At 43.4% G+C, this 27,588-nt stretch overlaps 1 protein-coding gene across 5 annotated transcripts in view; it reads left to right on the forward strand.

The window, feature by feature from the left end:
• The window catches only part of PDE7B (phosphodiesterase 7B), a 253,289-nt gene that overhangs the window by 131,680 nt on the left and 94,021 nt on the right, over positions 1-27,588 (forward strand). The window contains exon 1 of one of the 5 annotated variants that reach the window (XM_005280319.5): positions 4,411-5,073. The exons of 3 other annotated variants lie outside the window; for them this stretch is intronic. In XM_005280319.5, the coding sequence (XP_005280376.1) occupies positions 4,836-5,073 (238 nt within the window). In that variant the 5' untranslated portion in view covers positions 4,411-4,835. Of the gene's footprint in view, positions 1-4,410; positions 5,074-27,588 lie in introns of those variants that run through there. One more of the 5 variants, XM_042848186.2, reaches the window with a different exon arrangement.

Consider the following 27,588-nt stretch of genomic DNA (forward strand, 5'->3'; position numbering starts at 1 on the left):
TTGTTGTGGGAGAGCTGTTGGAGACAGTAGATTTGGCACTGGCCATGGCAGCTGAGAGCCAAGAAAGAAGTTCTATGCCAGCTTAAACCCTGGCTTCATTCTCTCTCTCTCTCTCCCCTCCCCCCCCCCCACATCCCTCCCCTTCCCCGCCTCTCCCACCCTACCCCACTTTGAAGGAGAGAAGAGAAAGAAGGGGAGAGAGAAACCTGCAATGAAAACCAGAGCACTGGGTTAATGAAGCCCATGCAGGCTGCAATAGACTGGAAAGCTACACACGAGGCACTTTCTCTACCATCTGGCATGCAGTTCTGCTGCTGCCCTTACTACATAGCTTAAAAGGAATAAGCAAACAAGTAAAACTTTTTAAGAGATACCAATTGCGAAACACAAGCCATGAATCTGTCAGCTTATTCTCTTCCCTTTTACCCCACCTCCCTCTTCTTTTCCTCAAGCCTTTTTCAATTCTCATGCCTATCTGTGAAAATGTACACTGCCTTGTCAGGCTTTCAGAACTGACTCATTTCACCTCTTTGCTGCTAAAGAGGAGTTGGGGCCAAAGCTATTATATTTATATTGTAATTGCTTAACCTTCTTTTACTCAGAGCCATAAAGTAGTACATTTAGTAGCAACAGCAAATGACCCATCTTTAGTCTGTGGTTTGTTTAAAATCTGGCCCGCACTGATATGGAAGCAGGGAAGTTTTAGGTTAGGTGAGCTGAGCTCGTTCAGTGATTTTTTTTTTTTTTTTTTTTACAAAAATTCAGTAACAAATAGTTGGGCACGTTTCTCTGTGTTTTGCATTCATTGTGCATTGTGATGCTCATTTTTCCAGAGTGGGGTGAAAAATACTGTCTTGGGGTCAGCCCCCCCCAACTTGTGAAAATCATCACATCTCAATTGAAATCAATGGATCTATGACAATTGACACTAGTTGAAGATGTGACCCCCTGACATAAAACCTCTCAAACTAGTGCTGAAGGAAATTTTGTGATGGTTCACAGGTTTGGAAGAACATTATCTCATTATAAACATTCCCCTTCAGCAGCTCTGATCAAGTTGGCCCCTTTCTTATGATGCAGAAGCCAAAAGAAATGTCAGCCAGCCACAACCAAAATCTTTTGTCAAATTAATTTTGAGGCACCTGTTCAGTGAAAACCTACACCTATCATTCTGTAAAATGTATGTTCTCAAGGTGCAGTTCAGAAACAGGATACAATAAGTTTCCCATGAAACACACTTGTGTTCCAGGAAATTTCTAAATGAAAAGTAATTTCAAATAGAAACATTTCCTTTCATAACTAACAAAATGAAACATTTAAATTTATTTTTTTTACAATGTGTTTAGGGTTTTTTGACCAAAACAAATCAGCAAAATTGACACAAATTCACAAAGTGTTTGTGTCACCAAATCTGCATTTTTTTTGCCAAAAAGAGTTTCAGTCAAAGATTTTTGCCAGCTCTTATCAGGACAACCGGGGAGATGCAGCTTGTCCAGTAGCTTTGTCAGTGTTAGCTATTGAACCACTGATTTTGACCTGACTTGCCAGTATTAATTCCCAGCTATCTTAATTCAGGCAGAGCAAAAACCTTCAAAAAGTGCATTCTTTTTATGAGTCCAAATGGTGACCCTCAAACTGACCAGTGGCACCTAGAAAGAACTACATTCTGTCATGAGCGGCAGATTTTACATGCCCTAGTTTCCCTAGGAGAAGTATGTCTTGTGTGTGTTAGAGCTATTATATATACGGTACTTTTAAAATAAAATAGTTGGCATGACAAGAGGTCAGATTTTCAACCTGGTTTTCACTAGGCCTCCTCTGTCCCCCCCACCCCCATCTGAAAAATTGCAGGTGCAAATAACTACAAAAACAGTGAAGGTCATTTGAATTCTATCTACTTGATTTCATTCACAAATTAGGTACACAACTGCCCAAATAACCCTACCTGCAATGCAGACACAAATTTGCAACCCCTAATTTTGAGGATGCAAAAAGCAAGACCAGCTTTTGAAAAACTAGAAGAAAGGTATTAGTAACAAAGAGCTGAAAGAAAGCAGTGGTAGGCAGACCACAGAAAGTTTGGTGGCTCAGTTTGGATGTGTGGTTTGTTTAAGCATCTAAATGTTCACATGCTTATCTAAAGCTATCCAGACTTCTTTGGTCTACAGATATTGGGCTGGACATCTGAGAACCAGCTTTCTTGATTTCTGGCACTTTCTGTTTCCCACCAAGCTGGAAATATCACAAGGACAGTCTTTCTTTCACAGTATTTTGGCACTTCTGCTTCTTGTTCCAGCTAGGACCAGGAAGTGAAAAGGTGAACAAAAAAGAAAAATAATTGGGAAAAAGTTAACTGAACATTTTTGTATCTCAGAATTTAAAAAAAAAAATCAGCCTGGGTTTAATTTGCAAATTAGGCAACAGTCTGGGTCATTTCTTACTTTAGTTAAACCAGTTCACCCCTCCTTAACAGAAACATTGTTCCTTTAAGAAGCTTCAATGACTTGCTCCAATAATAGAAAAACAACATGAAACAATCAAAATAAAGCTATTGAAATTATATCGGACAAAATAATAACACTCGTCCTTGTCATGGAAGTGTAGCCCTGTGTTCTATGAATGTGTCAGTGCTTGTGGTGTATTACATCTATTTGTTTTCTTTGTCCTTAACCCCTTTGTTCCACGGGTCAGGATATCCTGATGCTAAGCACGCCTGCAAAATAACATTACAACAACAATAGTATAACACTTAGGGAGCACTTCACTTTTTTCAAACCAGGGGTACCTGAAAGCACTGACTAGTTAGATCAAATTCAACAAACATGCTTATAATACAGCACCACGACCCACATTAAAAATAACCATATTTTTGAAGAACATTGCTGTCTTAGTCTGAAGTGGGAACAGTAAGGTAAACATGGCAAAGGATGCTAGAACAGTGGAAATATCATGCTGCTCCTGTTGATGTTGGCATAACAAGGAAAAACTTGTGCATTCTGTTTTTTATACTTAAGGATGTTAACTTTCAATCCATTCACTTGAATCTTCCCCCCTCCTTCCCCTCCCCCCCCCAAAAAAGAAGGAAGAACCTGTTTGTTTGCCAGTTTATTTTTCCATCTGGAAAAGAAACAGGACACTGAATGTAACCAGGAAAGAGTAAGTCTATTATCTATGGATAAGAGGAAAAATTAAAATGCATGTTAAAATTCCTGTTTAGTGAACTTTCTGTGGTTTTATTCAAAATAAAAAGTAGATGGTACAGTAAGCTGCCCCCACACCATCAGTTCCTTCCTGCACCCCTAAACAAGCACCAAGGCTGAATGATAACCCAGCACAAAAAGGAATATAGATTAAGAATGCAGACTGTGTCAGAACAATGAAAATGCCAGACAAAATAAAGGGTCCTGGTACTTGGGGGTGTGAAGCAAAAGGGAGAAGAAGGGATTGTTCTAACATCTGTCTAACAAACAATGCTCAGACATGTTTAAAAATGTCCCAGTAACACCATTTGCTAGTGAAAGTGCCACTGCTACAATACCCGACCTCATTTCTGTGTGTGACAGAGCTGTTCAGAGCAGACACCAGGCATCTTTTGTTTTGTCTTTAAAGGTTGGCGATAATAATTGTCTTCTGCGTACAATCAGTGAGTGATCACTAGCCACCAGTTAATGTCCTCACATGAACTTATTCCTTCAGTCAGGTGGAGCCTTGCACCTAGCAGCCAAAATAATAAGGCCACAGTGGGACCTCCCATGGAAAAGTGGAATGTCAACAACTTAATTTCCATGCCAGTCAAGCCCTGACATTTCTTTCTTTCTTTTGTTTTTATGATTATTTTTCTTCAAAAATGAAATTTAAAACCAGAGCTGTTTGTTAAGATTACACAACAGCACCAGACTTGTGAATGCAGATCTTACCGCTTTCCTGATTCACTTCTTTCACAGTTAGCTTTGGAATGTGAATCAATGTTATTTCCCTTGCAGCTGAAGGGCAGCTAAGGTTACAAAGGGATTTGACTAATAGGCCAAAACTCCCTTTGGGTTTGCTGAGAACCAAATGACAGAAAAGAGGAAGAAGACGGAGGTGGGTGGGCAGGAAGCCTGTTTAATTCCATTACCGTGTAGATAAATTCAAACAGCCTTCTTAATATCTTCATCATAATGCAGTCATTAGTGGAAGGGAGTGATGGCCTTCTGCCAGTCTAGCCAGCGAAAGGCAGCTGTGAACTGGTTCTGCTGGGCTGCTCAAGCTTCTCTCTGTTTACTGAGGGCTGCTTTAGACTGCACGGCATGATTTGGTGAAGCTCTTTTTAATAAACCAGCAGCTGTTTACCTGATAGCTCCCGATAACAAACCTGTAGATGAAAATGTTCCTTCGCTGCAAATTCCAGCATCTTGCAGTAGGGTGACAATTCCTGAAAACAAACAAACAAACAAAAGAATAAGAAGAGAAAAAGGGAGGAAAAGAAAATACCTCACTGGCTTCTCTCCCCCACACATTCTTTTTTTTTTTTTTTTTGGCTGATGTTCCAGCTGTAGCCTGGGATTAATTAAGTGTTGTAACTTGGAGCCTGAGACAGAGGGTGAGTGAAAAAAAATGCATCTATCTCTTAATCTCTGAGGAGGAAGAAGTACAGTAACTGCTTCAGCTCACTTACCAGTGGGAACCCTTGGAAAGCACATCTCTCCACGGTGTTTGTCAAGAGGCAGTGAGGCTGCAGAAGCCTTTTCCTTAGTTGCGGGGGCCCATTTTTATTGTTTTCATTTGTGTCTGGCTAAGAAGTGTGTCCCTAGTCCAATAGCAGGAGCAGCCCTTTCTGGAGAGCACAGGACAGGATGCCTGTGCTAGACAGGTTTATTAATTCAACAGAGCTGGGCAGGCTGTGGAGGACAGGGGAAGAGCCGATGCCCTTTCCCATGGGCAGCCTGCCCAGCTGTCAGCCGGGGACCCTAGCCTGCGAGTTGCCTGAGATGATCAGGATGGTAAAGCTCATTTGGAAATCCAAAAGTGAACTGCGAGGGACCAAGCAAAGAGGGATTTTGGAAAATGAAGATGCTCTGGGCAGTTTATCAGGTACATTTAATATGTTCTATAAAAGGTGTAGTCTCATCTAATCGTGCAAGCTGCTGGTTTCATAAAGTGGGACTCAAGCACTTAAACTGTGTGTGTGCATGTGTACAGGGGAAGGCAGTGGCTGAGAGGAGAAGTGTGGAGCTTTGGGACTTAGGGGTTGTGACTGACATACTAATGTATTGAAATCCTGTACAGCAGTCTGCACCCACTCGCTCAGGGGAGTACCTGTTTCATGACAGGCAAGTGAAATAACAGGGTTATTTTCATTATCCACCGTGATGGTAAACAGCAGGCGAGTAGGATTTGTGCCTGGCTGATCCATTTGTATGACAGCTTTGCAAGGCTGCTCTAAATATATACTTGTGTTTAACACAGGTTTTGAGCACAGCCACCTTATTGAAAAATGTAACACTGCCAGCACTAATTCTAAAATCCCAGTTTATGATTGTTTGTAGAGGGTCTAGGAACCAGGTCCACTTTTTGAGAATGCCACAGTATTTCTTTTGTGTGGTCACAAAAATTAAAATCCAGCAAGGAAGGCTGTGGTGAGGGTTTTGATCTGTGCCTCAGGAGAGCTGGGTCCCATGGCCAGCTCTGCCACAGACTGCCTGGATGATCTTGGACATGTCAGTGGGGGCCAGATTTTTAAAGGTATTTAGGCACCTGTAGATTCAGGTAGGCACCTAATGGAATTTTCAAAAGCACAGAGGTGCCCAACCCTCATTGAAATCAGTTCAGCGAGGTTTTTAAGCAGGTGCACAATGTTAAGCACATGAATTGCCTTACTTACTTCAAAGTCAAGGGGAAGACTCGCATTGGCTTCAGTAGACTTCAGATGAGGCCCTCTGTGCCTTGGTTTCTCATCTGCAAAATGGGATTAATAACACTTCCTTTCTCCCGTCTTGTGTTACAATCTATTTAAATTATGAGCTCTTTGGGGTAGGGACATGTAAATATAGTGCCTAGGACAATAATGGCACCCTGGTTGCAATCAGAAGCCTGTAGGTGCTACCATAATGCAAATAATAAGCATAAATATTAGCACTTTGTGTGAAACCCTCCTGTATGTGGAGTAAGTATGCTGTGAATATTCTGGAATCCATTATAAAGAGTTTATCACACAATATGGATTACTTGAGTAGTAGGGGGCAGGGTATGTGACATGCTAATGAGCTGGGGAATGACTGGGAAAGGCAGATGTAGCCAATCATCTGTGTCTCATCCTTAACTATTCCTGTTAAAAAAACTGTATCATAAAAAAGTGCTTACCTCATTTTTATTTTGGAAGTGGCGAGGGAGAGGAAAGTCTGTCAACTCCAGAGAAAATGTAAAACCTTCCACCTCCCCTGAGTGGGAACCACCAGTGACCGGTAAATTAGAAGAAGCCTTTCTACAAAGGTTGTCCTGGGTAAAGGAAGAGGCTTGACCGCTGTATTAAGTGTGTAATAAATGAGATGGGAATGCAAAGGAGCAAACTGATGGGATTGTGAGGTTTGTGTGGCAAGTGGGAACTGAATGCTCAGAAGGATGGATTTTGGTCAAAGAGAAATGAACCGATGATTCATCCACCACATTTTTCATGTGAGTAGTGCTGGAAATATTCAAAAAAGCCACCTAGGGAGAAAGTATAATCACATCATGTTCAGTGCAGCACCATTTATTTAATGAGCAAGGTTCACCTCCAGACTTCTGGAGGCATCTGTGAGTGTACATTTAAGAGCAGGTGGAGAATAGTGGGTTGGAGGGGGAACAGTAAGAGAAATGTAACAAAATGTTAAAAAAAAAAAAGAAGAAGAAGAATAGATTATAATCTTCATGGACCCTGATTCTTCCACCAGCAGGATGTGAGTAATCCCCATTGACTCAAATAGATATTACTAATATCCTGTGAAATCTGGCCTTATGGTGCCAATTCTACTGTGTTACCCCAGTGTAAATCCAGTCTAATTCCTGAGCTCAGTTGATTTACACCACTGAGAGAACAATATGACTCCATAACTTTCAACAGTTTACAAATCAATCCCCTATGTGATGAAGTTGACTTGGGAGGTTGGTTCTCCCCCCCCCTCCCCCCCACGGCAATTGTCATTGTGGTTTCCCATTTTGTTCAACAGCGGGTTCCTCCTATATGTGGGGAAGCCAGTAAAAATCTGTCCAGTCAGAGAGGATCTAAACACTAACTCAGAAAGCATCTGCTTCTCTTCCCTTCTCTGCTTCCCCATCCTTCCCCACAGTCATTTGGAATCATCAGTGGTATGAAGCACTAGCACAACTTAGTCTTGAAAAAGCTACCAGTGCCAGAACGGATGGTGAGGCACCATGGTCCATGCATGGCTTGCTTTTTGCCTCACATAGAGAGCCATTATTTCTGGGGGTTGTGTGATGGCTCGTTAGACGCAGCAAGATGTGTTAGCTGTTGGATACTCAGCTTCATAGCACTTGCCAACGTAAGGGTGTTTTCATTTAAATTCTGACTTGTCCTCATGGTAACTCATCCTACATTATATCATGTTATCTGAGGTTATATTTTCTTACCATAGCTTATGAGGGGAACTAAGGGAAACTGAACAAAAATAAGAGAAAACGTTGGGATGTTTTGGAGAGAAAGGGAAGTTGTCAGGATTTCTGCTGTATTTTAAAGATTGTATTGTGGAGGTTCCTCACTTAACGTGGGCTGAACACAACCTCCCACAACTAAGCCTGAGTGATCAGACTAGACTCCTAGACCTTAAATCCTGGGCCCCCTAACAAGAGACACTCCTCTGAGACCTACAGCTCTTGGGGCCCTCCATAGCAATCAAGGAATATGCAGGATCTGGATCCTCTTCCCCTCTTCCCCCCCCCCCCCCCCCCCAATTACAGTGTTTGCTACACATTACATAATTGTATGGGAAGATTAATCGGCAAAATCTCTGAGATTTTCCTTCACAAATTTAGAAAATCAGATCATTAGCATCCTCTTGCCAGCTTTAAGAAGCACTGCTATGATATCTGCTATGTCTGCAGACCTTGCTTTCCCTCCCTGCCCCTTGCCAGTTGTTGCTTAGTAACTTTTTCATCCAAATCCCTGTCCACACTAGCACAAACCTAAACCCCGTATGATTTTTGGAGATGAGTGTCTCACTAACTGTGGCAAAAGCAGGTTAGCACATCTACATTATTATCTCTCTACCAATATGCTAAACAAAATGAAGAACTAGAGATGGTGGAATAATGAAATGCAATTAATTTGAGGATGGGGAGGAGGGGAAATGGTAGAATTAATCATTATGCAAAATGTTTGCAGCGGATCAAATAATAAGAATATTTATTTGCAAATAATTTTTGGAAGAAAAATGTCAGAATGTGATGGGTTCATTATTTGGACTGAATAACTCAAGCAGCTCTAACTGGCACCATGATTGAGACAGACCCTTCCCTACCCAGCACAGTTTGAACATAGTTTAAATTTTTTTAGTCTATAGAAGAAGGCTGCATTACCCAGTTTTGAACTGTTCTCATTTTCTCCCACCCTTGCTTAATGTTCTGCGTAACTATCCTTTCTTCTCTTGGGTTTTTCTCTCTCTCTCTGGGCTTGTTTATATGGTTGAGTAATGAGCACTTTGGGGGTGTGGTTTCTAAAGTACACTAATGTGTTGCACATTAATTGGCCTGTGGAGATCCAGTTTGTGTGCACTAAAGGTTCCCTAGTGCGGTTTAACATAGTTTCAAACAACACTGTGTTAAAGCACATTAGGAAATATTCAGTGTGCACCAACCTGGTCTACACAGACCACATTAACATGCTGCACTTCAATTGATTTATAAATCACACCCCTGTACAGCACATTACCCCACTCTGTAGACAAGCTCTATCACTCACACTGACACACTCACACACACATGACATCTCCTGAGAAGAGACTGCTACAATACTTAAATTCTTCAGGGCCTTCCAAACACCAGTGTTTGTGCATTTCTGAAATGACTTTAGAACAGGGGTGGGCAAACTTTTTGGGTTGAGGGCCACATCTGGGTGGGGAAATTACATGCAGGGCTGGGGCAGGGGGTTGGGGTGCAGGAGGAGTGCGCGGTGCAGGCAGGGGGCTTAAGGCAGGGAGTTGGGGGGTGGGGTGTAGGAGGGGTTTGGGCTCCGGGGTGGCAGTGGCATGCACAGGGGCCAGGGCAGGCCCCGCGCCGCTCCAAGAAATGCTGCGGTGCCTGGGGGAGGGGGGGCGGAGGGCCACATGCACTGCCCTTGCCGTGCTTCCAGGTACCTTCCCCGAAGCTCCCATTGGCCCTAGTTCCCCGTTCCCGGCCAATGGGAGCTGCTGGGGGTGGTGCCTGGAGACGAGGACCCAGGGACCGCTGCTGAGAGTGGCGCAGGGCCCGTGGCACCACGGGGGGCAATCCCGCAGGCCAGATCCAAAGCCCTAAGGGGCCGGATCCGGCCCGCGGGCTGTAGTTTGCCCACCCCTGCTTTAGAAAGTTTTCCCACCTCCCTTCCTATTTCTCCTTCTCACTGCAACTGTCCGCTCAGAAATATAGGTCCTGAGTCACACATGCATAATGCTTATCATTAACAGAGGAGTCTGCCTCATTTAGAGAGGGAGTACAGTAACTAGAGACACCCACAATGCCTGCTTCCGGTCCATGCTGAATCTTGCAACTAAGGTAATTTCCACTTCTCATTAGTTTGCCCATGACTCCTCCCTCTTTGAATCCACTGTCTCCTCTTCCTCCTGCACTGAATCACTTTCAGATTTCATGTAATTGCCTTTAGGGCCCCAAATAACTCTTCCCCTGCTTATCCGACCTTTTCTCTTATCACATTCCTCCCACCCCCAACTGTCTCTGCTCTGCCAATGATGCCAGCCTCAGCAAACCACTTGCCCACTTTCCCCACAGATGTGTCAGTTCTTCCTTCTACGCTCACCTCTCTGCATGGAAGGTCCTTCCTGAGCTAGTCCACAAAGCCACTAGCCCCTCCTCTTTTAAATCCCGCTTGGTGACCAACTTCTTCCTTGAAGCCAAAGAAACATGTTAACTAGCATTCTGTTTATTACTTTTGTCCATTTATTTCATCAGAACCAAACACTTTTGTCCCACCATGCTGTGCAATATTGCCCTGTCCATCCTTCCAGCCTCACCATGTTGTTACATTTTGGACATGATTAAACAAGGAAGTATTTGTAATCTCACAAGGTCAGGGATCTCGATACACCCTTCGAGTGCCATTACAATCATTAGTCATTGAGAGGGGATCCTCCCTACACTTTGGGGGCGTGGCTATGCTAATTTTGCAATTTGAACCAGTCAGCTGCTGAGCACCCCTATTGAAGTCCACAGGAATTGAGGGGGCTCAGCACCTTACTAGATCAGACCCTTTAATCCCCCCTTACACGTACCTACAACACTGTAGAGCGTTCCAGTGTTTTGTCTCAGCATTTGTCAAGTTCCTTACACTTTTCCTTGGACTGAAAACAGCTTTATTTGTGCAACACTGAGATATGCACCACAAGCAGGAAGGCTGTTTACTACATCTATTTCTGAACCAAACAGGGAACGTTGAAACTTGCCCAATGTGTTCCATTTATTGGGGAGAAAGAAAATGAGTTTGCTTGAATCAAGGCTAGCTAAGGGCATTTTACTCAAGTTCTGGCCATGGAAGTGCATTCAGTTAATATGATCATTTACTGTGATGGAATTACCAACTCTTTGGAGGCATGGAATATTTCTTTCTACATACTTGTGAAGTTAGAGCACTGTATAAAAGTTTATTAAAAACAATGAGGAAGGTTTACATGCAATGTGCTTTTTTACAGTATATAGATGATTTAAAGCTACAGGCCAAATCCAAAAGCCTCTATTCACTTCTTACTCAGTCCTCAGATTCAGTCCTTACTTAGGCAAAACTTCTGTTGATTTTGAAGAGAGATTAGGAAAGTAAGAACTAGAACTGAGCAAATAGTGGAGGAAAATTATATGCAAATATTTTCACAAATTCTGAATGGCTTTTCAGTTTAGTCATGCTGGCACCCGATTTTTGTTTGCATTCCCATGAACATTTGTGCAAACTGAATTTTGTTTGCTGGAGTGTTTGGAAAAGCTCTTTGGGCAGCTGTTTAACAGTGCACACGCACAATAGAGGAAAGGAAGAGAAGATGAATATAGTATACAGTTGAAACTCCAGGATGTATTTAGATAGACAGAATGTAATTATCCAAGCTGGATTTTGGACAAGGCCTGGGAGTTAATACCAAAGTGACAGTGAATTTAATATGTCAATTCAGATCACCTGTTTAAAGAATAATATGCATCCGAAGAAGTGGGCTGTAGTCCACGAAAGCTTATGCTCTAATAAATTTGTTAGCCTCTAAGGTGCCACAAGTACTCCTGTTCTTTTTGCGGATACAGACTAACACGGCTGCTGCTCTGAAACCTGTTTAAAGAATTAAACATTAATAGGCTGGATCCTTGTATGATGTAACTTTGTGGAGCTCCATTGTCTGCCTATGCTGGAAGAAGCACAGGAGACACTGGATGTGGTTTAATTAGGCCACAACTTTATTCTTAAATGTCTGGGAGTACCCAGCAGATAAAATTGTATAGTGCAGGTAATTCCATAATCATTTCAATATATACCTGGGTCCGACAAAACACTCTTTTACCCATCCTGGTTCCCAGCCAACCCACTGCTGGGACCTCACCATCTTCCACTTGAATGAGGGTTAAGGGGGGACTGTAAAGGGGAGGGGGCGCTGGTTCCCTGCCGTACCAGTTGTAGGAGCCCTGAGACCCCTTGTTTTTGCTCCTTTAGAGAATACCTCCTTTAAACCTTTACCAATCCATTTTATCTGATCACTGTACCCCTTCCCTATGGGGTACCTGCACCGGACATCTGCTCCATGTTTGCATAACGAGTTGTGACATCATAGCTAACGCCTGGTTCATGTTCTCCCCAGCAAAGCCTGCCTGAACTGCTATGGGGAAGCTGGGATAAAAAACAACAACCTTTCACCTTGGCCAATCTGGCAGTGAGGGAAAAATTCCTTCTCAGCCCCCTGAGAAAGGAGCAACTAGCACAGTGCCCACAGCAGACCCTGACAAAACCCGGTATTTCACCACTTCCATGGGTGGTAGGGTGGGTGCTGCTCTGCCTGGTCCAAGTAAAAGAGAGCTTTTCCTGCTCTGGAACGGACCTATATAGTCCCCCCTCTCTTCTGGTCACCTGGATGGGTATGCCTAGGGTGACCAGACAGCAAATGTGAAAAATCGGGATGGTGGGGGAGGGGGGGTAATAGGAGCCTATATAAGAAAAAGACCCCAAAATCGGGACATCTGGTAACCCTAGGTATGCCACTGACCTGGTCCACAGCTGCAACAGAAAGTCACTCTGACTCTCTAGCTCTTAAAGAGGCAGATGCCTTTTCCAACAAGCCAGACAATGGCCCCTGCTCCTTAATGTGTGGTGAGCTATGTAGCTATGCTGATCTGACCCATTGTTTCTTATTCGTTTTCAAAGGGAAAAGCTACTTCATTTCATTATAAGCCAGCTGTTCTTCCTAGCTTTGTTTCCAAACTGCTGACAAAGTTGGATTGTTTATACCCAAAATTTACCCCTTTTCCTTCACCTTTCCTTAAAATTTTAATTTATTTACCGATACGAATTCTGTGAAGATTTAGGTTACCAGCAGGATGAGTGATTGCTGTGCTATAGATGTGTCCATTCTCTGAGCCATCATTTATTTGGTGGGAGAGCTACAAAAGCGAAGCGTATTGCTTGGGATGGACTTGTTGATGTGCCATTTCGCTTCTTGATTTTTCATTTGTAAGTGCGGCATACAGAGTGCATTGCAACATGTGCTTTAAAAGGTATGTGGCAAAAGTGCCGAACATAAGCTCCTGGTTTAAGAGCCGGCAAAACATGCTTTTGAAGCTTCCTGCACGAGGGGCTATACGCTGCAGAATCTGCTGTTGCTGACATTTTGGAAAGTGTGTACTTTACTTTCAAGATGCCACAAGGAAATTATATCCCTGAATATTAACTTTTCCTCTTTAGTGTAGTTCATTCCCCTCACTCTTTCCATCTCCTGAAGTCTTTCAAACTAGGTCACCCATGATAACCACATCAGCGCACCCAAACTATTGACTTTGTACAAGATGACACAACAGTTCAGAGAATAAGTTTAAGGAGGAATTTTTATGTATGGGTAAACAGGCTCAAATAAGAACGTCTCATGCTTTCATCCCTAATTCAAATCTCTTTGGGATTTTTGAAAAACTTCCGTTGACTTCAAGTTCATTTGCTTTCATTATTTACTATATTCATGCACCTAGGCATTTCCTGGTTCTGGCCAGAACCAGAAGTGAAAGCATCATAATATGGGAGCAACTTTGTTCCTGCAGTCTGGCCAGAAAGCCACAAATCTCTAAAACCCAACAAGAAAGTCTCTTGTGAGCTTTCCAGCCTAAGGCCCCACTTCAGCAAAGCCTTTACGCATGTGTTTAACTTTAAGCACGTGAGTGATCCCATCTCCTTTCAGCAAAGAATTCAAGCCTGCTTAGGTTAACCTAAGGTTAAGCACATGTTTAAATACTTTGCTGAATCCAGGCCTCAATTTTCAGACACAATATGTTTGGGTAACTCATCTCAGCTTTTAAGATATCCTCGTCACTGTCCCCATCACATACCAGCTTGCAAAGCACATTTCCATCTACCCCTGCTATTGTTACAAGTACTCCATAAGATTACTGTATTTAAAAGAGAACCAAGGAGGGAAATCTCTCTCTCCGTTTACCTCCTGGTTGTGACACCACCTTGTGTTGAGACACTTCCACTGTTTTGTAGATGGCCAATTGCACTTTATGGCATTTTGTGAAAACATGAGACAGAACTCCCCTGGCCCTATCCTGTCCTGGACACAAATGCATGCTGTACTACAGGATGTTTGCCAGTAACAGCAGCAACAAGGTGTGTGAACAGAGGGAAAAGGGAGGGAGGACAAGGGCATGTTTAGTGGTGTTGCTGCTGGGCCTGGCCAAAAGATACTTCTAGGCATCGGCAAAGGAGCAGAAGAACCCTTAGCAATTTCTAAAGATTATTTTAGTGTAATTTCGGGCCATGCCATTTAAAGAGTGTTCTGTCAGAAAATGAAATTTTTGAAATTAGTTATTTAAGCTCCGTTGTACAGAAACAATTCACAAAACAGGACATTACAAGCCTGATCCAAATCCCCCTGAAGTCCGTGATAGTCTTACCATTAACTTCAATGGGCTTTGGTTCAGGCCCAAAGTGCTCATTTGTGCTGTTGCCACCCACTCTGCAGCGCTGTGCCTATGAAGCCATTCCTCCTGTCCTGGGGAGCTTCTGAAGAGGCTGGCATGATGCCTCCCAGAGACCTCAGACATGCAGAGCTTTGGACCTTTCCCTTAGGAGGGTGCAGAATGTTTCTTTCTCTGCTCCTAAGAGTGAGAGAGCAGTCTCTGAATTCTGCAGTCTCTGCTGTCAAGCTGTCCCTGGCCCTTGCATGGGGCGGGGCACATGTCGTGGTGAGGGAAGACTTGTATCCCAGCTGCCCTTTGCTCGCATCTGTGTGAGAGCTGGAAACAAACAGGTACAGTTCAAAATAGAGAGAGGTGGTCTGGAGAACTCTGCCAGTATGCTGTGAACATGGAATGTATACCTTCATTCTGAGCTGATTAAGTGTTCTTTAGAGACTTTGGATGCCTTTGTGAGTCTGGCTAGCTCAGGGAGCTGAGAAACAAAATATGCCAAATAACTCAGATTGAGAAGATACTTCACAGTGTTATTTGACCCTTACTCTTGTGTGAACCTTTCTAGTCTGCAGGAACTTATTGTATATGACTCAAAAAAGCTCAAAAGTTGTTGGTTTTTTTTCACTCAAAAAGGCATATGTTACAGACAGGAGCACCGCCAGCTTTTTCGCCACCCTAGGCGGAGGAAGGTCCCGCCCTGAAATGCTGCCCCTCCACAGAGGCGGCAGAAGGTCCCGCAGAAATACCGCCGCGGTCGCTGCCCCCCCAAATCGCAGTGCCTTGGGCGACTGCCTAGGTCACCTAATGGGTTGCGCTGGCCCTGGTTACAGAGATATACCAGATAGGAAGTGTTCTGTAGTAGCTAGGATAAATACCTGAAAACCTCAGGTATTTAGTGGAGTAGAGGGCATTACTTGGAGCCCTTTGAATTTTTGACAGGGAAAAAAAGGCCTGAAGTGTCAAATCATTTAGTCCATCTGGAATATATATGGACCAAATTCTGCAATCCCTAATCAATAATAACTCCCACTGACTTCAATGGTGTGTTTGTTCAATTAACAACTGCAGAATTTGGCCCTTTGGGGGTTGTTTGGACCTTCATGTTTTGGAGATTCAGTGCAGAGAAGCCCCCAGGTGCTTATCCAAACAGCTTGTGTGTTCACAACTTTGCTTATCCAAACCTTTCCCAAATAGCCTGTGTGTTCAAAACTTAAGCTGGAAATCTTATAATTATAGGTTTTCGTGTAACATTTTTTGTATTTCCTGCTTTCAGTCAGGCTAGAAATACTGCAGGAACAGTGTTATAATTTCACAATATTCCATTTCTGGTCCCAGATGGGACGGAGACTTGAAAAGGGGATAAGAGAGTTAAGCGAACATTTATTAACTTCAGAAAAGGCTCAGATCTGATCCAATTGGAGGCGTGAATGGAGGTTTGGATCAGAGATTTCCCCCCCCCCCCCCCCCAAACTGCTTCACTCAGCTTTCCTTACAAAATTGTTCAGGATAAAATTAAAGCTCATTGACAGTGACTCAAGTGTATCAAGCCAGGGAAGGAGGGAATTGCGAGAGAGATTGCCAGGTTTTATGTACTCTACTGCTTGACTGTTTTGCTCCATTCTTTCTCTTCTTTCTACAGGCAGTGGGGAAACGTATGTTACTTACTGTTCTCACTTGGGGACTAATGCTGCCCTTGAATAAAGCAACTAGGATGGTCAGATGCAATAATGTCAGTAACTAGGGAGCCTTCCAAAAGTGCCAGTTTAGTTTCATGTGGGAGAGGCATGCTGCATTTGTAATTAGTGTGCTGGTAAACTATGGAAGAAAAGACTGTGGGGAGAGGGAAGAAGTCAGTAAGTGGGGAGACTATCACAAAGGTAGTCTCAAGCCCAATATGACTACAGGTCCTGGGCTACCTGTTGAGACCGTGTCAGGCTCTAGCTCCTGCTTTAGGAGCACCCAAAAGAAGGTGTAGCACAGACACCCAGGCTCTGGGAGAGTGCAGGCCAGCAGTAGGAGATGGATAAATTAGACATTGGAGCACACGGCAGCACCAGAAGCAACTGTATCTGGTCTAAAAGAAACCCAACTTCTCTGAGAAATGGCCAGCCAGCTCCAAAGAGGACCCAAACGCCCCTGAGTGCAGGACAGTTAGACAATAAGAGGATCCTGGGGAGCAGAGGAGAAGGAAAGGGAGACTTAGGATGGAAAATAGGTGAAAAATCCGTAATGCGCTTTGACATATTGCTGTTGACAAGCTAGCATGCTGTAGATTCACACCCTGGCTTGCCACACGCAAACTTGCTATGTAGACAAGCCATCAGGGAAAAGAGCAAAGAAGAGGATTCAGGCGGGGGGGGGGGGAATAAGAAATAGGAAGGTCAGCAGTGGAGGGAAGAGAAAGAGTGACTTAAGAGCAGGAAAGAGAAATATGGTACTAGGCAGGTAATATGAGAGAGAGTAACTCAGGAGGAAAGAGAAGAAAATGAACTTGTGGCAGATCAAAGGAGAGAGAGATGGGGAAGTCTGGGAGAGAAAGGAAAGAAATAGATTGGAGGAAACTGGGATGGAAAGAGTGGGGGACTTGAAAGAATTAGAAGGGAAGAAGAGGTAGGAAAGTGTGTGTGGAGTTCCCAGGGAAAGTGATGTGGAAAGATAGGGGGAGGAGAAACTGGGGAAGAGGAGAGAGAACCACAGACAGAATGCATAGGGAAGTAGAAGAATTCTGGTGCTTTGGGGAGGGAGCCCAATGACCTGAAAAGCTTGGGGAGCTGGTTTTAAGTTGGGTGAGAATCAGGAGCTGTCCGGGCCTTAACTGTGTTTCAGGCAGGGGATGCTTGGAATAAAATGTGAGTGTGTTTGGCTTTTGGTGAGTTTCTTTTTTGCCATGTTGATACATGGTTTTAAATTGAAGATAGTCTCTTATCCACCCTACCTTGACAAAAAAGGGTTGTTCCAGTCTCTGGTGGCAAGCCCTCACTGGTCTGCCTTTAATCCTATCAGCATGGAGCATGGGAAAATGTTGCTTCTGTGTTGTCATCCCAGGACCTGTAAATCAAGGCTGGGGCCCTGAAGAGGAGGTGACAGAGGGGAAAGAAGCAGAAAGTATAGTAGCAAAGAAGAGAGGGGAGTGGTAAGGAGACCAGCAAAGACAACGAGGAGGAGAAGGAGAGTTTCTTTGGCATTGTGCATTCTGCTTACATGCCACATCGTTCAGTTTCTTACGTTGCTCTCATTCCCCCTTGCTTGCCAATGTCAGAATGAGGCAGCAGTAACTGTGCTCGTACATTTACATTGTTGCGACCTTTCCCACTCCACTCATGTCTAATAACTTTGGCCATTTATTGGGAACCGAAATTACAGCCTTGAGTCAAGGGCATGGTGACACAGATAGGCAGAGCACCATGCAATTGTGAATTGGCAGGCCATCACGCTATAAAACTTGAAAGATTCCCTCCAAAGGGTTTCACTTGACTGCTGTTCTTTCCAGTTTTGTGCCTTACTGCCAAGTAGGGAGGAAAGGGAACTAGTTAGTCTGGGTGTCTGGGGGGGAACCACAGGTTGGGTGTGCTTTCAATAAGCAATCAAAATAACATGTGGAAAATCCGGGTGTCATAATTGTGTGTTCTACAGTAGCATCTAAAGGTCCCAGCCAAGATCAGGGCCTCCATTTTCAAACACAAAACTGGAGAGAGTCTCTGCCTTGAAGCATTTACTAATTTAAGACAAGATACAACCAATGGGAGAAAAAATCATGGGATAGGGGGATTAGTGACGGGAGCACGCAGTCACATAGACAAGTGTTTACAATTAGCAGGCTTCAAGTAGAGATTTTTTTAAAAAAATAGATAAATAGGAATATCAATGATACCAGTAATCCCTGTTGTCTGTCAGCCTATCCAATGTCAGTCGGCAATTTACTCTACGTTCGTGGTAGATGTGAGTCTTGAGAAGGAATTTGACAGGTAGACTTTATGAATTAGTTCCAAGGCATTCCATGAATAAGGGGTGGAACAGAAGAAAGTCTGAAGTTGCTTGTGGAAGGTGTGATCCTTTAGATTATCTAAACCCCACCTATGCTAGAATTTTTGTCATTTAATTTTTCTTGTCCATTTTCTCCTAATTCTTATTTGTAATAAGGAGGATAGTTCTCCGGTTAAAGCATGGGATTGGGAGGTTTAAGATCAAGGTTCTCTACCAAGCTGTGTCATAGAACAGTGCCCTGACCTTGGGCAATTCATTTAGACCCTGATTTAGCAAGGTCCATGGCTAACTTTAAGCAGATGAGTCTCTAATTGATTTCAGTCTAGCTACTCATGTGCTTAAAGTCAGGTATGTGCTTAAGTACCTTGCTGAATTGGCTGAGTCTTAATCTTGCAGTGTCAGTTTTCTGATCATAAAATGGGAATTAAAATACTTATCCATCGTTGTGAACTGCTTTGAGATCTTCTGATAAAATGTGCATAGTTATGAAGCATTATTTTTTTTAATTATTTGAAATAATCAACTGAGTGGAATGTAAAGTTATGACTAGTAATTAGACTTTGTACACTCCCCTAAACTTTCTGAGTAGAAGTTGAATGAGTTACTTGTTGTTTTTTACAAAGTGCATTACTCGTAGGTACATGCCCGGTGACTGGCAAAGCAGCAGGTTAAAAGCTGAATAGGTTTTGCTTATTATGTGTGGCAATTGTGATAACAAAAATGCAAACTTTTAATTTCCTAATTAAATGTTCATGCCCATTAACTGAGGCTGTGACACAGACCTCATGAGACAGTTACAACATTTCTGACATTCTCTGTAGCCAAAAATGTGCTGATGTTTGGCTTTGCTTAGAGCAGAGGGCTGGGAGATCATGTGCTTCAGGTTGGGGCTAAATACTGTAACACTGAAAAATAAAATAAAGCACACCTTACTTAGTTATCCTGCCATACATACAGAAAATTGTTTGCATATGACCTCATTAACAACACGAGTTAAGGACAACATCGCAAATAAATGAGCTACTTCTGAATCCAGATCCAGACTTTCTGAAACTAAAGATTCTGCTGGTCAAATGCCCTGTCTCAACTCATCTTCTCCTCACAAGTTCCCACATTCTTCATGACTTCAATTTCCATGCTGATGATCCATTTGACACCGTCCCACACCTGTATATTTCCTCACCATCCCTCTTCACTTGACCTGCAGCCCTGGTTCAACTCTCCCACTTACCAAAAGTGCCATACACTTGACTTAGTCTTTACCATGCACTGCTCTCTCTCTGATCTCTGTTGCTGTGTTATCCCTCTCTGACCATCACCTGGTCTCTTTCAGCATCACCCATCAGCCTCCACACACCTAATGCCCTGTTTCAGAGTAGCAGCCGTGTTAGTCTGTATCCGCAAAATGAAGAACAGGAGTACTTGTGGCACCTTAGAGACTAACAAATTTATTAGAGCATAAGCTTTCGTGGACTACAGCCCACTTCTTCGGATGCATATATCTAATATATGCATATACACCTAATGCCCTGTCGCTTAATCTTTCCATGGCTTCTAGATATCAGCATTGATGACTTCTCATCTGCTCTTAGCCCACTCCGACTCCTCCCTGCCCTCTCTTCCCCTTCTTCCATTGATATGTTGTTGATTCTCTCTATGCATCACTCTCCTCCGCCCTTGACTCTTTTTCCCCTCTCTCCCACAGCAAGGTCTTCTCTGACAACTCCCAGCCCTGACTCACCCCCAACATCCACTTCCTCTGTTCCTGCTCTCACACTGTGGAGCATCTCTGGAAATCCATTACTTTTTCCATTAAAAATTCATTCTGTCCTCTTTCAGTTCTGCCGTCTTCTGAGCTAGACAACTCTCATTCTTCAACTTAATTGAATCCCACACCTGCAATCCCCGCTGATTTTTTTTTTGCCACTTTTGACTCACTCCTCAAATCTTCCTCTACTCCTGCCTCCACTTCTCTCTCTGCCCAAGAATGCACCAATTACTTCCAGGTTAATTAAATACAAGGTGACCTTTCCTCTCCCCTTGGCTTACCATCCCTTCTCCTCCTGCAAATCTCTCCTCCTCCTTTCTAGTCACAGGTACAGACGTTTTTCAATTGCTGCCCTCCTCTCCCCCTCCACCTTCTTTAGTGACCCCATTGGAGGTCCATCACCTGATCTCCCTCTCCCACATTCTCATTCCCTCCCTTTCTCTTCTCCTTAGCCTCTCACTATGTTCTGCCTCTTCCCTAGCAGTGCAAGCATGTTTTGGTCTCTCCCATCTTAAAAAGCCCTCTCTTGACCTCTCCAACTACTGCCCTATCTGCCGTCTCCTTTTCATCTCTAAACTCTTGATCATGCATACACTGACTGGAGGTCTTCTCCTCTAACTCCATCCTAGACCCACTCCAATCCATCTTTTGCCCCTTGCACTCCACTTAAACCACTCTCTAATGGTTTAAGTCTCTAATGACCTCTTCCTAACCACAGCTCAGGACCAGTACTCCATCTTCATCCTCCTTGACCTTTCGGCCACCTTGACACCATCAACTGTGCTCTTCTTCTTGGAGTCTTGTCTTCCTTGGGCTTCTGTGACTCTGTCCTCTCCTAGTTCTTCTCTTACCACCCTAATCATTCCTTCAGCATGTCCTTTGGAGGATATTCCTTATCTGCCCTCCAACTTTCTATGGGGATTCTATAGGGCTCTGTCCTGGGTCCCCTTCTCTTTTCATTTCTACACTTCATCTCTAGGTAATCTCATCTTCAAACATAAATTCAACTACCATCTCTGTGCTGACAATTCACAGATCTACCTCTCTACTCCAGACCTATCTGCTTCCGTCCGAACTACAATATTGGCCTGTCTCTCCGATATCATCTCATCAATGTCTACCCATCAATTCAAGTTCAACATGGCTAAAACAGAGCTCCTAATCTGCTCCCTCTCCCACAAAACCCCCTGCCCACTGCCTCCTTTCTCGATCACTGCGGACACCACCAACATTCTGCCTGTCGCTCAGGCCATAACCTGGGTGCCATCTTTGTCTCAGACTTCTCTCCAGGTCCTCATGTCCAGGCTATGTCTGAGTCTCGCAGATTTTTACTGCAGAACATTTTTAAGATATGGCCTTTCCTATCAATCCATGCAGCTAAAACACTCATCCAGGCTTTCATCATCTCGATTACTGCAACATCCTTCTATCTGGCTCAACATGTCCACCCCTGGGCTGCTCAGAATTCTCCTGCAAAGATCATTTTCCTAGCCTGCCACTTTGATCACATCACCCCTCTCTTTGTATCCCTCCACAGGCTCCCCCTTTTCTATTGCATGAAACACATAAGCTACTTGTCTTCTCTTTCAAGGCCCTTCACAGACAATCCTCAACCTGCTTATCATCTCTCTTTCATTATCAAGGTGTTGATTCATGCCTCCGTTCGGCCCATGATGCCAGCCTCTATCACCTGCTTGTTAAATTTTCAAACAAGAACCATTGTGCTTTTTCCTATGCTGCCCCTCATACTTGGGAGGAGCTCCTCATAAACATCTGCAAAGCAACCTCATTGTCCTTAAAACTCTCCTTTCCCAAAATGCCTAAAAACATTTGACAATGGCGAGGCAGCTGATGTGTTGAGACCACTGCTTATCAAGCTGACCACTTTTGTTTCATTGTACTCCTCCACCTCTGTGTCTGTACCCATCTGTTGTCTCTTGTCTTATACTGAGAGCTGGTCTATACTAACAAGGTAAGTGGATCTAAGTTACTCTAGTTCAGTTATGTAAGATATGTAACTTAAGTCGACATAGCTTAGATAATTTACAGTGGTGTCTACACCACGCTATGTCGATGGGAGACACTCTCCTGTCTACTTACCTTCTGCCTCTCAGGGAGGTGGAGTACTGAAATTGACAGGAGAGCGCTCTCCTATCGACTTATCCGTGTCTTCATCAGACACACTAAATCTATGCCCGCTGCATCAATCGCTGCAGCCCAGTTTAGCTAGTAGTGAACACAAGCCCTTAGATTATAAGCTCCTTGGGATAAGGACCTCTTTTTTATTCTATGTTTCTACACTGCCTAGCACAGTGGGGTTCTTGCCCATGATTAGGGCTCCCAGGAGCTACAGTAATATAAATAATTAATAACAGTAATAGTAGTAACTATCTGTACCAATGGTAAATGGCAGCCTATTGATAGGTAAGTCTTGCAGTGGACTTCTGTACAGGCTATGATCAACGTTGATAAATAGACTAATATAACAAGAAAATAAACAGCTTTATGTTTTGGAACATAAAACACACCCTGCATGAGACTCTTGTTTGTCCAATAGGCTCTGTACCCAATTTCACTGCCTGAGAGAGTTCATAGGACACTCTGTGGTAAAGAAACTAAATTCCTTGGCTTTCCTGGGAGCGCTGGTATGAACCTTGTTTGATCTGCCAACTGATGCTACAACACTAGAGTGGATCTAACTAGCTGGACACAATGAGTGTGCATCTTGCACATTACTGGAGCCAATGCTTAAGCCAGCATCCTCCTGGCCTATAGGCAACAGGCCCCCCCAGGTGACCCAAAAGGGAGTCTTCCTCTGGCAGAGCTAGTGGGAGCAGTTTCCCAGCTCTTTGAATGTGTTACAACCTCCTCTACCCTAATACAACTGCTGAAAAGCCATGTCAAACTTCCCATGGAAACAATTTTTCAGAACAAGGCCCTCAGCCTCTTCTGAGTAAGCAGAGAGGGAAAATTCTTTGTATGTGCCCTAAGCTTCTTTTACTTAGTCTGTGTCTAATAAGGATGAAAAACAACACAGGAGTGTTTGAGCCACACACACAGAGGCAGAAGTTGAAGGAACAGAGATCAACTAATAGGAAGCAGTAAGAAAGTAAAAAGACAGAAGTACAAGAAAATCTGAATGCCAGACAGATGTGTTTGCAAAGAAAAAACTGTGTAGAGGAGAAATCAAAACGAATCCATGGGAAATTATAGCAACAATGGAAAGACAGCTTCAAATTAGTTAAAGATGGCCAACAGCAAGTTACCCAAACAGAAGAGAGAAGAGGAGCCAGGGAACGTAAACAAGACTGAAATGACAAAGGGAAGGATTTTTAATCACTATTATTTATGTAGTGCCATAGGTGTGTACAGGACTTTGCAGGCAAATCTCATTAACATGCTGGGCTTGAGTCCAATAAAAATCAGGAGGAATTCTACTGAAGCCAGTCGAATTACACCATAATTGCTCATAGGTACTGGAAGTAGGAGTGCTGGGGGTCCTGCTGCACCCCCTGGCTTACAATGGGGTTTCCATTATGTACAGGGTTTACAGTTTGGTTAAACGGCTCTCAGCACCCCCAACTATACCAATTGTTCCAGCACGCCGGAGGTTCTCAATCTCAGAGTTGCAGTGGCCTTCTTTTCTTTATGGCTAGATGGAAGGAGGCAGTCTCAAAGCTTTTTTTTTTTTCCCCCCTGTATTTGGGTCACTGTATGGAAAAAATTGCTAACCACTGAGTTAGGCCAATGTAAAACTAATGAGTGAGGAGAATCAGGGCCAACGTCCCTGCCCTCAGGAATATAAAACAAAAGTAAGATCAAGAGACTGGAGGGTGATGGGTATGCAGAAGACATCAGTATACAAAAGAATGGGGTTTCTGGCCTTTAGGGAGCAGGCTTTTTTTTTTTTAATCAAGAATGTGAGGTAAAAGCTGTTTTCTTTGCAGATTTCATGTTTGATAATAATGAAGGGTGGAAAGCAGCCAAGGCAGAAGTTACACTGGAATCGGGGGGAGATATCACTTTCTTTGGTTACAGATGTTTCTATAAACTGAGAAATTATGAGCAAAGGTTCCCACTAGGTTCCATTTAGAAATCAGACCAGTGACATCTTCCTGCACTCGTGTTAATTCAGTGTAGAGTGCCACACCTGGAAACATGGCCAGCTGAGAAAGGCAAAAAGTAATGCTGGCTGAGCCACAGTCTGTGATTATCCTAAATCATCAATGGCAGTTTCTAAAAGCGTAACCTACTAGCTCTCGCCAAAAGGCCTTACTTTCAACGGGCAGCCTCCATTTCTGGAAAACATATCCAGGAACGGCGAGGCGGGAGGAGGAAACCTGTGCAGTGTGCTTTCTTTGCTGGTTTGTTAAAGAAGACGGGGGGGATGAGGGGCGGGGGAAACTATCCCTCATCCATTTGCTTATTAGCTAGTGCCAGTCTGAATGAATTTCCAAAAGCAGGGGTGAAAGAAATTCAAAGACTTTTTCAATGCAATTTAGGGACTGATACAGGAGGTAGTTGGCTAGGGTTTAAAGCTGCTAGACAATGATGTGCAGCAGATCAGAAACGAGCTTGTAGAGTCAGCCATCGACATATAATAAACCACTTTAAGGTAGCATGAATTATGCATGAGCCACTCTGTGAAGATGTTTGGAGCTCACAGTGTTGACGTGTCACAGGTGATCTGTGCATCGGATCAGCGGTGGTCCGCTACAGCCTTCTCGCTGTGTGGTACAGTGTTTGGTTTCCTGGGCTGGGGGAAGATGCACAGATTGAAAGCAGACCTATGCTCCTGGCTCAAGCTCCTGAATAGATCTAATATAATTATACAGACTTAGTCAGGTCAGCGAAGATGGAATCAAAAGGCACATTCTTACTTTCTCTGCAGATGTAGACCTTCTCTGTGTGCAGCAGAATTCAGCCAGCTTTAGGCAGCAGAGATTTGTGCTACAGTGGCACCTTTCCAAGAGCCAACAGGAATTTGAAATGGAGCCCAGGCCTAAATACACTTTATTTAGACTCCGAGTGGCAGCTTCTCCCACTGCGTTATAATTCGACAGGAAAGAGGGTAAAATCTTATCTGTCAATTTCTAATTTAAAACTGTGTAGATTTAGAGAGCATTCTGATTGGTTGGAATGTAATCTGAAGGCATACAGCCAGATTCTGCTGTCAGTTATGATAGTGGAAATCCAGAGTCACTGACCTCAGTGGAGAGACTCCCAGTGTACGCTGGTGTAAGTGAGAGCAGAATTTGCCAAGTAGTCTCTTATGACCCATCCCACTCAGCTGACACAACTAATATTGTAGAATGCCAGCCTCTCTTTCTGGCAGCACAAATACGTATCTTCCCCTACCCTAAAAAGACTGTTTTGTAATGGAAGTTAAGTGGCAGCTTGGAAGGATCTATAAGACATTGAAAATAATGGTGAGTTAGCAGCACTAGCCTATAGTACAGCCAAGACAAGAAACTGTGTGAGGCCCCATAGCCATTTACTGAGTCAGCAACCCACAGACCTGCCCAATCTCCCACTCTGCTAATTGAACCAGAAGGGAAAAAACTCACCATCTAACCCAAATTTGGCAGCATGGGGCCCTACAAATCATAAAGCCAACCTTGTGGTTCAGAGGCGCTCAGCTGTAGCAATGACTCCTCCTCCAGAATTTCTTCATTACTCTTTTATAGCAGCAAACCAAAGAGGTGGTTTTATTTTCTGTGTTAGTTTTAATTCCCTTTTGCAAATATTACAGCAAAGCCAAGAATGAAATGACAATGTTACCAGAAAAGATTAAGACTATTTACCTCACACACACACACACACACACACACACCCCCCTAATCATGTTGCTGAAGAAACAATACTTAACTTATGGTTGTTCCCTGTTTTGAGGTAGTTTCAATATCCTGCTCTACATAAACTCTGACGCTAATGTGTTTCTGTGACCTCTGAGATTCTTGACCTAGAATATGAGTATTACTAAACTGAAAAAGAACACCGCCAAGTTGTTGTTGTTATTATTATGGTGAAGAAATGTATCCTCCCCTTCTCATTCCTAAACTCTTCTTGATTAGTATAAATCTCTGTGCTGACTGGCTCCTGCCCTCAAAACTCCTATCCATATACCCACTCACATGACTGATTCAACTAATCAGGTACTAATTAAGAGCAAATCTGGATTATTGATCTACAGTTCAGCAATGCAGAGTTAAGAGAAGGAAGCTACGCTAACACTGAAGAACTGGGTTCAGAAAAAATAAGCAGCCTGGAGTCCCTGGTCCCTTCATCAATTCTCTGACACAAATCAGAGCCTCTGAAGTTCGGATTAGGTAAAGTCACCTTCCACCCTTTTGTCACTCTACTCTTGCCAGCAAGGTGGTGTCTTCTTCCCTTTTCAACACCCTTCAGTAAATCCAACTCTGTTCCACTTCCTGTTAGCAAGATTGAGAGGGAGAGAAGTGGGTCAGACAGATTAAATGAGCCAGCAAGGCCTAATGGAGTGTCATGGGGAGCTGAGGAACTATTAGAGATTAGTGGGGGGAAAGGAAGAAAGACCTAAGGAGGTTTAAAATATATCAGAGAGAGAATAGGACCCTCAGAAAGTTTGAGCCTCCAGGTCAGATTATACGGCCATGCCTGCAACCTCAAAGGACCCCAGTAACTGGCTTCGCAGAGATCTCCCTATTTGTTGAGTCAACTTTGCCGAGCCCTCTAAGGGCAGGTCTTCACTATGGGGGGGGGGCGATTTAAGATACGTCGAATTTGCGTATCGCAGCCGACTTACCCTGCTGTAGGGACGGCGGCAAAATCGACCTCTGTGGCTTCCCGTCGACGGCGCTTACGCCTACCTCCGCTGGTGGAGTAAGAGCGTCGATTCGGGGATCGATTGTCGCGTCCCGACGAGACGCGATAAATCGATCCCCGAGAGGTTGATTTCTACCCGCCGATTCAGGCGGGTAGTGTAGACCTAGCCTTAAGGGTCACTCTTTTTTTACTGGAAACAGGAGTGCCCTAGTAGGAAAAGGGTTCACACTCTGAAGGTCCAGCAAGCATTTTCCTGATGCCCTTGTCTGAGTCAAGAACTTATTCTGCAATGAAATGTATTTCTCTAACTACTGGCTGGAGACAGTGACTAGAGTTAGCTATGATGTCATTAGCAATAAAGTAAAAATAATAGATGGTGTTGTTGTTTTTTTTCTTTGGAGGGAGGATCTTTTTTTAGGAGTATGAAATATAAAAGTAAATATATGTACTACTACTACTGCCATGTCATAATACAACATTATATAATAGTTGAAATATTTCATTTTAAACTTCAGTAAGGGCAGCTGCTATTTAGTACTGACTGAAACATCATACAGTATCTTCTTTTTTAGATTAAAGCACGTCCTATTTGTAATGTAAAGAAACAGTTTGGCTCTACTACTACTTACATGTTATGAAAGAGTGTAAAAATAATAAAATATAACAATTTTAAAAATACCTAATGAAATAAAGTTCAAAAC

This window comes from Chrysemys picta, chromosome 3 (assembly GCF_011386835.1).
Source record: "Chrysemys picta bellii isolate R12L10 chromosome 3, ASM1138683v2, whole genome shotgun sequence".
NCBI classification, from domain to species: Eukaryota; Metazoa; Chordata; order Testudines; family Emydidae; genus Chrysemys; species Chrysemys picta.